This window comes from Larimichthys crocea, chromosome X (assembly GCF_000972845.2).
Source record: "Larimichthys crocea isolate SSNF chromosome X, L_crocea_2.0, whole genome shotgun sequence".
NCBI lineage: Eukaryota > Metazoa > Chordata > Actinopteri > Sciaenidae > Larimichthys > Larimichthys crocea.
Genome location: NC_040020.1, coordinates 27,893,021 through 27,906,556, shown reverse-complemented (window position 1 = coordinate 27,906,556; position 13,536 = coordinate 27,893,021). Strand labels below are relative to the sequence as shown.

The following is a 13,536-nucleotide window of genomic DNA, read 5'->3' as shown; positions in this document are numbered from 1 at the left end:
GAATATTTTTGTGCGTACGACAGTTTCCGGGTTCTGGCGTACGGCAAGTTTTAGTAGGAAATCCACGCAAGTATTCGTACATGAGGCCCCAGGTCTGCACCTCTCTGCTGACAGTCATCTCTACTTTGTTGCCAGGATTTCGACAGACAAATCTAATAGAAGCTACCACTGAAATTCACCCATCCCAATTCTGTTTCAATTAAAAAATATATATATTAATGTCTCAAATGAAGTTAAAAACTGAAGCTCGACAATCTTGTGTTTGGTTGGTTTGGGTTGAAAACATTACTGAATATGAACTTATTGAAATGCTACATTTATTTTCTATTTGGACAAGACAGAAAATGAAAATTAAATGTGGTCAAATGGTTCTGTTTCTGATGTTAGTTAGTGTATGGTCCTTAGCTGTGGCACTGGTCAGCCTAGCCCTCAAAGTTGCACACAGAACAGACAAATTCACTCTGTTCTGGAGACAGAACAGAACCAATGGATGCATTGGGCAAACCCTTCAAATTTGGAGATATCCTTAATTAATAATGAATTACTAAATGTAATAACTAAAATGGTGAGATGAAATGGAAGTAAACAGGACGTATGTAAAAGAAATTGGTGTTGCAGAAAAAATCTAAAGCTAAAAAGAGAAAAATGTAAGATGCAGCTCAAGTATTTGCTGTGATTTTCAAAGCTTTATTTTCTACTATTATGCACTTTTTAGCTCTTAGCTATTTACTATTTGACAGACTATATACAAAGTTAGCAGTACATTGTGTTTCAGCTTACAAAGGCTTGATTTTATTTATCACTAGGAACATCCACTGGCTGAGCCACTAACACTAACTTAAAAGGAAATAAAATATTGTTTTGTACGGGTCTTCCAGACTTTCTGAATGGATCAAATTCTGACAAAGAAACGGGTCATTTTGCTTCCTTCTCAATGTAAGCTCATGGGAAAATGTCTTTTTGGCCACAGCTGCATCATGAGACAGATGCCGTTGCTGTCATTACACTGACTGACCACAATGTCAAATTGACTTCAGAGCAGGTGGACTACTTGGGGGCTTGCTTATGCGGCGCACAGTGGCATTAAAATTATTTTAAATCTGTTATTTTGTGGTATGAAATGTAGATATTATAACTTAAATAAATAATTACCTTTAAACATTCCCCAAAGACCAGTTTTCTCTTTGGCTATGTCTTCAAATCGTTGGAGCTCTATTTTCAGGTCGTTGTAGCTGGTCTGCAACTGGTCTCGTTCTTCAGTCAGGTTGTTGTAGCTGGTCTGCAACTGGTCTCGTTCAGAGTTTCCTTTGGTGTCTGTTTGGCAGAAGAATAGCAAATAAACAAACACTGTTAACCAGTATCACTTGGGGCTTCATTAGCATGTTAACAAAGTACTCACATAGAGTCCAATCAGAAGGAGAAGACACAGCAGACCCAAACACGCTGCAGCAGCTCTGCAGGAACACTTCTTCTTCCTTCATGTTTGTTACTAAATAGCAACTTTCAGGTGACTGAATAAATGAATAAATCTACGAAACTAATGACATTCACATCAGCCTCGGCTATCTGTTGTGTTTTACACAAAGAGCTGAATCCTCACGTTAATATAAACAGTAATGTTAAGAATACATTTATTTTTTTCTCTATTTATGCTCTACACCTGTATATTGTTTTAGATGATTAATATGACAAGTTATTGTCATCTTGTTTATTACCAATTTGAAAACAATGACAGCAATGTCATGGACTCACTAGATAGGCCTGTTAATTGCCACTAATTACACTCACTCAGCACACCTGTTTTCCACACCTGTCCGTCGTTATCCCCTGCTCTCTCTGTGCATTTAAACCCAGGTCTCTCCACAGTCAGTGTCAGTTTGTCTTCGAAGAAAGAGTGATTCCTGTTCGTTGGCTGAAGACTGATCCCCAGACCCTGAACCTGCATTGAACCTGACCACTCGTTTCCTGCTGCTCCCGACGCCAGTATCCTGTATCTCCACCTGTCTCCATGCTGGCGCTCTGTGGATCCTGAGACTCCAGTCCACTCCCTGCAGACCTCCAGACGCCAGTCAGCCCTCGACCCTCCAGCCCGTTTACCCACTCCTGCCACACCACCTGCTCCAGTCCACTCCCTGCGGACCCCCAGACGCTACAGTCTCCCCTCGGGCCCGTTCACCACCTCAGAGACTTTCTCCCCTTCCCTTTTCCCCTGAACTCAATAAAACTCTACTTGTTCGTACACGCATTTGGGTCTCCTGTTCCGTACTCTGACAAGCAAACCAGTCTCTTCCTCTTCACTTTCTTGCTGTTTGACCCTCCACATTACTGTCATACATCCTGATGTTAGTCTTTGTTTCAGAAAATATCGTCTTTCCTGTGTTTGTGTGTGAACATTGTTAAAATATTTGTATGAACTTGCAGTCAAGATCATATTACAGTATGTGTACATCAGTACCTGTTTGCATGAGTTCAGTATCTGAGAGTGCAGGTCCAGTTCTTTTTGGCCCCAGAGTCTGGATCCCGTCCAAATTTCTGTAAATATTTTCAGAATCTTTTATCTCCCTTGTACAGCTGTTGTGATCACATGATGCTTCCTCTACATTTGCATAGATTTCCAAACATTGATCCATGATGTTAAAGTGTGCTGGAACAGTTTGCTCAATGTCTCAATATCTTGAGTATGCTGGACTGAGCTCAAACAAAGCAAGAAACAAGGTTTAACAGATGACAGTGCAATATTCAGACATGTGACTCTATTTCACAGGAAGGGTGTAATTAAATTTAGCTTTTCTTCTAAAAAGATAGATCACACCCAGTTTCTGATAACCTACTCATGCACAGATCACTTTTTTTTAGATGTTTCTGCTTTCTTTTGGTTGACACAGGAAGGAAAAAAACTTTCATAGTATAGATTGTTCCGTAAACTCACAAATAAACACTGAATTACACTCCACTATCACAATTTGAAATATAATTCATTAAATTAGATGGTAAAAGGGGTGAATCTACAGACATTTTCTATCCAACCTTCACTGAATAAAAAAATAAAAACGTGTTCAGTTCATGTTGTCCTGACCATACCTCACCTAACCATGTCAATACACAAATCATATTCCTTCATATTGTTATGGTAAGTCTGTGTTTTGAATTGTCACTCCTTCCAGGTTTACTGTTTTTATTATTCATCTTTATCAATCGTGTGTCTAAATGACTAGGGTCTGTACATTAATCCAGTCCAGATTTGAGAGGTCTAGGCACAGTGGTTTTTGGATCTGGACCTGGTCTAATGAGGTCTTGGTATAAAACAAAAACGGTGAAATCTCCCCTTTAGCATTTTAAAAAATAAAACAAAGTTTCACAGATAAAATAGTAGGTGTCAGGCAAAGCTGATGTCTTACCTAAAATGTTTTCACATCAAGATGTTTCCACATCAAGAAGTGTCATAAAAAACAGCCAATCAAGTGGACAAACAGTCACACTGCACAATAAGTTAATTTCCCCTTAACTGCTGTGAGAGAGCTCCTGAGTTCACCATAGTGCCGGTATGCAGGACTGAGCAGTTCCTTTTCCATGTATAAATTCATCAATGATTTCCCTTATATAGCTTTCAAAGACACAACACCACTGTGGAGAGATATAAATTCATCGAGTTCAAGTATTTAAATCACGTCATCATAAGTAATCATCATCAGTAAACAGTGTGAACTACTCGACTCTTACTGCCCGAGAAGGAGGCTGCTTTGCTCAGCAACTTTTTGGTGGCTGACGACTCTCTAATGTTATGAATATGGGCTGTGGTGCCCATTTGTGACCACTGACCATTGTATCTTTAAATAATTGATCATTTTACCATAAAGCCCAGGGATCCCAGCTGTCTTGATTTGGCTCTGGGGAATAATTTGACTTGAATTAAAATACTGAAGAATACAGATGAAGAGATTAATTCTACTGTGCTTTATATATGTTGACAATAAAGAACTGGTGTGCATAGAAGTTCTTATTACAGTTAAATTTTGTGATATTGAGATTTCTGTGTTTGTTTATATTCAATGTTCGGTTAAAATCATAAATATGTGGGATCTGATTATAACATGGTCTGGAAGTATAATTTAAAGATGTCAGCAGTGTGGATTTCTGATATTTTAGTAATGGTTAAAAAATTTTTGTTTGTATTTTAGGTTCTGGAGAGACGATCAGCCAGACAATTATCACAGTAATGAACACTGTGCTGAGCTTGCAGGAAAAACTGGTAATTCTTTAAAAACGTGGAATGATTTGGACTGTAAAAGAAAGCTTCATTTCACATGTGAGAAAGTACTTCTATAACATGTTTTATTGATACGCTCTTGAACTGATTCCACGTCTGTTTTGCTCTCACACATGTAAAATAACCATACTGTATATTCTTCTCCTTTAAAAAACAAAGGAGTTTATCATTGTGCTGTACTTTTCATGTATAAATAAACTGCTGGGCTTAAATACTTAATACTTATATATATAATACTATATTCATCAATTGTCTGTCGTGTTTGTTATGTAATATCAAAATAACAAATAGACACAGTAAATGACCTGATTAATTCTTTGATAGATTAATACAAATCACAACATTATCACCATCAAGATTGACCAAATTGTACTTTAATTTATTTTAGCATCACAGTAGTTCATATCATGAGTTATTTCTGTCTTGGTAATAAAGTCTGAAACTGAAAATTATGATAGAGTATCACTGTCTTGTTGGTTAAAATACAGCGTTATCAAGGTAATCTTTTTTCACAGATCCAGTATTTCTCTTGGGCACAGTTGTTGTCATTCCAGCTTTTTTCTGAATCAAATTTCCAAATTTCTGTGCAGTCTTCTCTGCCCAAATCATTATTTGGTTCACCATCAGTCCAGAAACTGAAACCCCAAAACAAAATATAAGACTTTTACAAATAACACATATCAGTAAACATTTGACAGACAGTAATTTGAAAGTTGCATTGCTTTCTATTAAATGATTAAATTAAATCCAACATCAACTCAAAATGTATAGTAAATACTTACTTACTACTTTCATTGGTAGTACAGATTAATTTATTCATATATATTAGAAGATCTAGCTAAGATCTAGTATTATTGAGGCATTTAGATTAATGCAACTGCACAAAACCCATCCAGCCACATATTCCTTGTTCAACACAGATGAGCAATCTGGCTAAAACATAAAATCTTTTTATTTTAGATCATGATAAAAAAAAAAAGCTTTGCAACCAGAACAGTAATTCTCATGCAGCAACACTCAGGTCAAATTAAACGTCAACCCAACATTGAAATATTTCTGTTACGTTAATGTTTTATTGAGTGATAAAGATATATCAGGTGTGTACTTTGACTGAAAGAAACCTACAGTCTGTATCAGTAAAATTATGTAGTCAAACTTTATCAGGATTTATCAGGATTTAATTCCTTGAGTGTCATATCCTTTATCATGTTCAGGGAAGTCAGTGATGAATGAAATTAATTTAATTATTTTCATGAAAGCATTATAATGATGGAAGGAACAATGAACAATTTCATACTAGTTACATTTGCGTTTTGCGAAAATTTCTAAAATTTCTAAAATATTTAAGAGGATTATTGTTCTGATTAAATAAACCCCTTTGTAAGGTAATTTAATCAATGTCTTGAATTCCCCCAAATTGTGGAAGTGCAACAGTAACTCACTTGAAAGGTCTAGAGTGTAGGATTTATTGGCATCTACTGAGGCTTTAACTGTGTGAATATCTTTTGATTTAACCTGCCCTTCCAAGCACATAGGAACAATGATGACTGCAAAACTCTTAAAATGCTCTGTCTTGAGCCAGTGTTTTGTTTGTCTTTTCAGAGCTACTGTAAAAACAAAGAAAAGAGGATCTGCTCCCTGACATGGACATTATATTCCATTTCTGCCAATAGATCCCCTTAAATCTTACACACTGGACCTTTAAGGGTCACAACTAAAAGGCAATGATTTATTTATTTTACCCAGCTTAATTGCACCATGACAATAGAAAAAGTTAAGTCACATTCAAACCTTGTGGTCAGCAGAGTCCCATCCACCCATTTCCATGTGCCCTCTGTCTCTATGTCAGTCAGTCCAATCCAGTGCCTCTTGTAACTGCTTACGAATTCCTTGTTGACAGAGAAACAGTCATCAGCATAAATACAATACAAACAGTTACATGCTGTCTTCCACTCCTGTGACACGGTATTCAGTCACACACAAATTCACACACATGCATGTATACACAAATATACACATACCTGTTCTTCTTTGCTGTTGATAATCACCAGGTCTGCACCTCTCTGCTGACAGTCATCTCTACTTTGTTGCCAGGACTTCTTCAGAGAAGAAATGTAATAGAAGCTACCGCTGAAATACACCCATCCCATTTCTGTTTCAATTAAAAAAACAAAAACAAAAAAACAATCTCAATATCTCAAATGAAGGTAAAAACTGAAGCTTGGACAAAAATATTGAAAATGTTTTGTTTGGTTGGTTTGGGTTGAAACGTTCTCTGGAAACATTAGTAAATATAAACTAATGAATTACTAAATTCATTTACATTCAAACAACAAAGGGCAAAGATAAAACAGAATCCATGAGACAGTGTGTATAGAAATGTGTTTATGCAGAATCTACAATAGAGTTGTGTTAGCCTTTTCAGAATTTGGTGTTTTATATTTTAATGACTCAATGTTACTAAATATAGAAACATGGGTCTCTTACTTATGGCACAATGACCATGTTGGTTAATGTTATGACCACCAGTTTCAATAATTTTAAATTTCTTTCTTAAAAATCATGTTTACTGTGATTTTGGCATGGCCCCTAATACTATAATACCAATGAGCCACAGCCAATGCTGCCATGGAGAAGAAGCCAGTCAGAGGTGTGAGTCAGAGTGAAGCTGGTCAGAGCCAGAGCTGGGCAAGCGAGCAATGTAACCAGACTTAGAAGCCCACAGAGTCGAAAAGACAGTAGAAGCAAGCACAGAAACACTTAGTGTCATATCCTTTATCATGTTCAGGGAAGTCAGTGATGAATGAAATTAATTTAATTATTTTCATGAAAGCATTATAATGATGGAAGGAACAATGAACAATTTCATACTAGTTACATTTGCGTTTTGCGAAAATTTCTAAAATTTCTAAAATATTTAAGAGGATTATTGTTCTGATTAAATAAACCCCTTTGTAAGGTAATTTAATCAATGTCTTGAATTCCCCCAAATTGTGGAAGTGCAACAGTAACTCACTTGAAAGGTCTAGAGTGTAGGATTTATTGGCATCTACTGAGGCTTTAACTGTGTCAATATCTTTTGATTTAACCTGCCCTTCCAAGCACATAGGAACAATGATGACTGCAAAACTCTTAAAATGCTCTGTCTAGAGCCAGTGTTTTGTTTGTCTTTTCAGAGCTACTGTAAAAACAAAGAAAAGAGGATCTGCTCCCTGACATAGACATTATATTCCATTTCTGCCAATAGATCCCCTTAAATCTTACACACTGGACCTTTAAGGGTCACAACTAAAAGGGAATGATTTATTTATTTTACCCAGCTTAATTGCACCATGACAATAGAAAAAGTTAAGTCACATTCAAACCTTGTGGTCAGCAGAGTCCCATCCACCCATTTCCATGTGCCCTCTGTCTCTATGTCAGTCAGTCCAATCCACAAACGTTTCTGGAAACTTATTATGTATTCCTTGTTGACAGAGAAACAGTCATCATCATAAATACAATACAAACAGTTACATGCTGTCCTCCACTTCTGTGACACGGTATTTAGTCACACACAAATTCACACACATGCATGTATAAACAAATAGACACTTACCTGTTCTTCTTTGCTGTTGATAATCACCAGGTCTGCACCTCTCTGCTGACAGGCATCTCTACTTTTTTGCCAGGACTTCTTCAGAGAAGAAATGTAATAGAAGCTACCGCTGAAATACACCCATCCCATTTCTGTTTCAATTAAAAAAACAAAAACAAAAAAACAATCTCAATATCTCAAATGAAGGTAAAAACTGAAGCTTGGACAAAAATATTGAAAATGTTTTGATTGGTTGGTTTGGGTTGAAACGTTCTCTGGAAACATTAGTAAATATAAACTAATGAATTACTAAATTCATTTACATTCAAAGGGCAAAGATAAAACAGAATCCATGAGACAGTGTGTATAGAAATGTGTTTATGCAGAATCTACAATAGAGTTGTGTTAGCCTTTTCAGAATTTGGTGTTTTATATTTTAATGACTCACTGTTACTAAATATAGAAACATGGGTCTCTTACTTATGGCACAATGACCATGTTGGTTAATGTTATGACCACCAGTTTCAATAATTTTAAATTTCTTTCTTAAAAATCATGTTTACTGTGATTTTGGCATGGCCCCTAATACTATAATACCAATGAGCCACAGCCAATGCTGCCATGGAGAAGAAGCCAGTCAGAGGTGTGAGTCAGAGTGAAGCTGGTCAGAGCCAGAGCTGGGCAAGCGAGCAATGTAACCAGACTTAGAAGCCCACAGAGTCGAAAAGACAGTAGAAGCAAGCACAGAAACACTTTAGTCTGAGGTTATCCAGGTCAGGTTCCTTATTTGTTTTTGTCACAACAAAACGTACATATGCATTATCTTAGTTTGATTTTGACTGTCTTCCTAATAAATTCATTAGTGAACAGGATACCTGTGACTATAGGGTCAAATATAATAATATGATAACATACTAATACATCGATCGATTTGGTGGTTGTAGTGTGACTCTACACACTACAGAGAAGAAACAGGGAAGTGAAAGGACAGTCGATGACAAAGAGAGAGAGAGAGCTGTAAGCTACAAACAACTGTTTCTACTGCCTTCTGAATTTGAAAAAACAAATGTATATTGCTTTGTAGTTCTACAGGGTCCAGGGTGATGTATTTAGGGGGATCTATTGGCAGAATATGGCAAACATTCAAAATGATGTTTTCATTTGTGTATTCTTGTGTTCATGTGTTCTTTACCTTGGAATGAGGCACCACAATTTATCCTGCATGCTTAAATGGGGGTAAGGTGAGGGCTATTCAGATTGTTGATTATATTGCTTATTAATCAAAAACTACCAGGTCAACAACTCTGCTTATCAGTCAGCAGAAGTGCTCAGTGTCACATGAAGCCAAAACAGGTTCATTTCTTATTTGATTCTGGATGTGCTTCTGCATTGTGTGGTCATAAATCGAGTGCACTAGAGACTTCCGCTGGCTGAGCTGCTGACTTCCAGTTATGCCCTCCGCTCACTTGAATTGAGATACAATTATTTTATTGTAGGTCTCTCTGAGGCTTTTCATATGTTATTAGAACAAATGGATCAAATTCTCAAATCAAGCCATTTAGCAGGAGTCGTGGTTTCAAAAAATGTATTGACTGTTTTACAGCCACTTCTTCCTCAATGTAAACTTATGAGGAAGAGTATTTATGGCCAGTGTGCGTCATTGCTGTCATTACACTGTTTGACTACAATGTCAAATTGGCTTCAAAGCCATACTTCTTGGGGGCATTGTAGCATTTTGGAAATGACAGAGGCACTATTCACCTGATTACAAGTCAGTGTGGCATCAAAATTATTTTAAATCTCCAATTTTATGGCATAACATTTAAATATTGTAGCTGTACGGAATATATAATTACCTTGAAATTTTCTCTGAAGATCATTTCTCTCCTTGGCCATGTCATCAAATCTCTTTTGGAGCTGGTCCTGTTCGTGAGTCAGGTTGTTGTAGCTGGTCTGTAACTGGTCTCGTTCTTTATTCAGGTTGTTGTAGCTGGTCTGTAACTGGTCTCGTTCAGAGTTGCTTTTGGTATCTGTTTGACACAATAACAACAAATAAACACACACTGTTAACCAGCATTATTTAGGGCTTTATCAGCATGCTAACAAAGTACTCACATAGGAAAACCAAACTTATGAGTCCAATCAGAAGGAGAAGACACAGCAGACCCAGACACACTGCAGCAGCTCTGCAGGAACTCTTCTTCAGATCTCCAGCACCTGAAGGTAGAAGTCAGTGTTTGTCATGTGTTGAAATAAAATCAAAGAGGCATGGCCAGTCAGTTGTTCAGTTTGTCCCAACACTTAATCACTATTTGATGAATTGCAGTGAATATTGTGACATTTATGCTTTCCAGACAGTCAATCCTAATGACACTTCCTCTATCTCTATCAGTCAAAAGTTCAGTTTCAGCTGGTTTCTGAATAAATATCCTCTGTGTTTTACCACTAATTAGCAATTCTCAGGTGACTAAAAATAGTAATATGCAAACTTCAAGGATTTCTTCACTTTCTTGCTGTTTGACCCTCCACATTACTGTCATACATCCTGATGTTAGTCTTTGTTTCAGAAAATATCGTCTTTCCTGTGTTTGTGTGTGAACATTGTTAAAATATTTGTATGAACTTGCAGTCAAGATCATATTACAGTATGTGTACATGAGTACCTGTTTGCATGAGTTCAGTACCTGAGAGTGCAGGTCCAGTTCTTTTTGGCCCCAGAGTCTGGATCCCGTCCAAATTTCCGTAAATATTTTCAGAATCTTTTATCTCCCTTGTATAGCTGTTGTGATCACATGATGCTTCCTCTACATTTGCATAGATTTCCAAACATTGATCCATGATGTTAAAGTATGCCGGAACAGTTTGCTCAATGTCTCAATGTCTTGGGAGTGTGCTGGACTGAGCTCAAACAAAGCAAGAAACAAGGTCTTACAGATGACAGCACAATACTCATATGTGTGACTCTAGTTCACAGGAAGGGCGTAATTAAGGGAAGTTGCTCATGTCTTTTGACAAGTTTGACCACAGGTAGTTTCTCTTGAACCACCACTGTATGTATTATTTTTAGATGTATTTCTGCTTTGCTGAAAGACAAAGAAAGATTGATTGTAAGCTCACAAATAAACACTGACTTGAAATCTTCAATACCACAATTTTAAATAGTTAATTAAATTGACGGGTGGTAAAAAGGGTGAATCTGCTGTTTAGTCATGACACTTTCCCAACTTCCTACTTACCCAACCTTCACTCTGATGAATAAAAGAATATAACATGTTCGGCCAATGTTGTCCTGACCATACCTCACCTAACCATGTCAATGCACAAATCATATTCCTTCACAATGTTATGGTAAGTCTATGTTTTGAATTGTCACTTTGTCCAGGTTTACTTCAATAGTTTATTTAAAATTCATTCAGTTTGAATTAAATTAGTTTAGTAACTCAATAGTTCTTTCATATGCCTCAGTGACTTCTGCTATATTCTTCCTTTTACTGCACAGGAGACCTTTGGTTACTTCCTCTTACCCTGGGCTATAGTACGTGACATGAATGCTAAAATACGATGTGACTGGGCCAAGCAGAATTGAGTACGTCTGAGTTGATTTAGGTGAGAGAACAATATGTCTGAGGATCTCTATTCCCAGGTAGATCTCACCAAAAAAGTTAGATTTCAGACAGCTGACAAAGAGGACACAAATGCAGACAACAATGGTAACATCGATAATGTAATGATTTGATGAACATTACATTTTATGTTGAGGTTTTTTGGTTTTCAAGTTTCTATTTGTTACAGCAAATCTGTGAATGTTCAATCACAGACTGCTTGATATCAAATTAAGTGTTGCACGCACATAAACATTAGTCAAATAATTAATTTTTAATAAAGCAGAACATGCCTAATATTATTAAGCATCAGGTAATTCATTTTTATAAAATGAACTCAGCCGCACTGTTTATTTGTGTCCATAGCCACTTCAGTCGATGTAAGTTCAGGACAGAGGAATCTTTTCAAAGCTGCTGCAGTGTTTCTGGGGCTGTTGTGTCTTGTCCTCCTGGCTGCAGTCATTGTCTTGGTAGTTTTATGTAAGTATATAAATTCATTAAGTCAATACTCATCGTACATTACTCGTATGATATTAGTGATCTTTGAGCCTTCCACGTGTTGCAGGGATTCAAGACAAAAACATCTGGAAGGTGAGCAATGAGAAACTGACCAGCTAGAAAGACGAACTACTGATAAGTTACAGTGAAAAGGAAAGCCTTATTTACAACCTGACCTGAAACATAGGCAAGTAACTGTAGAGGCCATGATCAACAACCTCACTAATGAGAGAGAAAAACTCAAAAGTGTGAGTGGTGAGTGAAGATTCGAATACTGAATTATTTTAACTGAAGGAGTATTTTAACATTTTGGAAATTACACTTATTCACAATCTGTTACAGGAGCGATACCACTCTCAAGCATTAATACCAAATATATAGCTGGAGGTAGCCACTAATTAGCTCACAAATCATCAATGAATTATATACCATCGGTTTAATTTGTACAAAAAGTCTAACTGTGTAACAGCCGATCACACCAAGAAGCTGTTATGCCTAATGCACTTAGCCAAGGTGTTTATGAGGTGACATGCCTGTAGCGATGCATCTAAGTGGCCATTAAGAGGAGCAGTTGCCAGACCTTTCCAGTCTTTATGTTAACATAAACTAACTGGCTGCTGGTGGTGGCTTCATATTTACAAGGCAGAAAGTACATTGGTATCAATCTTCTCATCTTATTGAGAGCTGTTTAGCTAATTCAGTCTAAACAGTAGATCCAGTACAGCATACACAAATTTAGACATGGAGTATTGTACCTGAGGTCATGTCTTTTGTGTGAACAGACACAAAAGGTTGTCCTGCCCAGTGGAACAAGGTTGGCAACAGCTGTTCACGTCCACCTCAAATGAGACATGGTATGACAGCAAAAAGTTCTCTGAAAATGATAATGGACATCTAGTGATCATATTTAGTGAAGAAGAACAGGTGAGTGGATGAAAAAAAATGTTTAGTTCTCTGAAAAATATTGTTGACTATACTTATATTTAGTTTTTTGCACCCTTTGTTTTGAAAGGGTTGTAAATGCTACTAAAATACAAAACCTGCTTCCCTTCTCACTTCTCATTATTTAAATATTAGCACTTTAATTCATGTTATTAATGTTTTCCGACTTTTTAGGTATACATATCATAATAAGTGACTCTAATGTGCCACCTCAATGTCTCTTTGAAATCCAGAAGTATTTTACCACATTTGGAGAAGAAGACTGGAAATGGGTAAATGGAGAACCGGTTACAAAAAGACATTTTCTATTTTCTTATATATTGACTGGCTCTATTCAGAATGTATTATGACAATGGTTCCTACTTAAAGGTACAATATGTAAGATATTTACTTATTGTTAAATCATAAAATGAATATGCTGGGTCATCAGAGATTAAAGAAACATGCTCTACCAAAATACAAGCTTCTTGACGAATTATTACAGTCAGTATATTTCGAGAGGCACCTGGCTGCAGACCTCCACTGTCACGCACCTCCACTGTCAGGCCCAGAAGTGATGACGTTTTTTGGGGGGTGGGAAGGTGGAGAGGACATTTTGAGAGGGTCATTTTCATTTTCAGATGAAAATGATTTTCAGATGCCTCACTGAG

The 13,536-nt window shown here is 36.8% G+C and overlaps 2 protein-coding genes across 4 annotated transcripts in view; both read right to left on the bottom strand.

Annotated features, from left to right (window-relative positions):
- The window catches only part of LOC104932985 (CD209 antigen-like protein E), a 27,355-nt gene extending 25,665 nt beyond the window's left edge, over positions 1–1,690 (bottom strand). Inside the window, exons 1-2 of the mRNA XM_027283066.1 lie at positions 1,400–1,690; positions 1,153–1,314 (exon numbers count right to left, since the gene is read on the bottom strand). Coding sequence (XP_027138867.1) covers positions 1,153–1,314; positions 1,400–1,481 — 244 coding nt within the window. The 5' untranslated portion in view covers positions 1,482–1,690. The remainder of the gene's footprint in view (positions 1–1,152; positions 1,315–1,399) is intronic.
- A 2,941-nt stretch (positions 1,691–4,631) lies between these two features.
- Positions 4,632–10,833, bottom strand: LOC104932986 (CD209 antigen-like protein E). Of its 3 annotated transcripts, XM_027283069.1 has the most exons (7): positions 10,529–10,833; positions 9,960–10,061; positions 9,846–9,874; positions 9,701–9,803; positions 7,866–7,996; positions 7,633–7,733; positions 4,632–4,902 (listed from the first exon to the last, which is right to left on the bottom strand). In XM_027283069.1, exons 1-7 carry the CDS (start codon positions 10,680–10,682, stop codon positions 4,761–4,763), a joined length of 762 nt encoding a protein of 253 aa, XP_027138870.1. In that variant the 5' UTR covers positions 10,683–10,833; the 3' UTR covers positions 4,632–4,760. The 3 variants fall into 3 exon arrangements, with proteins under 3 accessions (XP_027138870.1, XP_019110091.1, XP_027138869.1); XM_019254546.2 differs by having other exon boundaries at positions 9,701–9,874; XM_027283068.1 differs by lacking the exons at positions 7,633–7,733; positions 7,866–7,996 and adding exons at positions 6,059–6,156; positions 6,289–6,419 and having other exon boundaries at positions 9,701–9,874.
- Between the last annotated feature and the right edge of the window lie 2,703 nt (positions 10,834–13,536).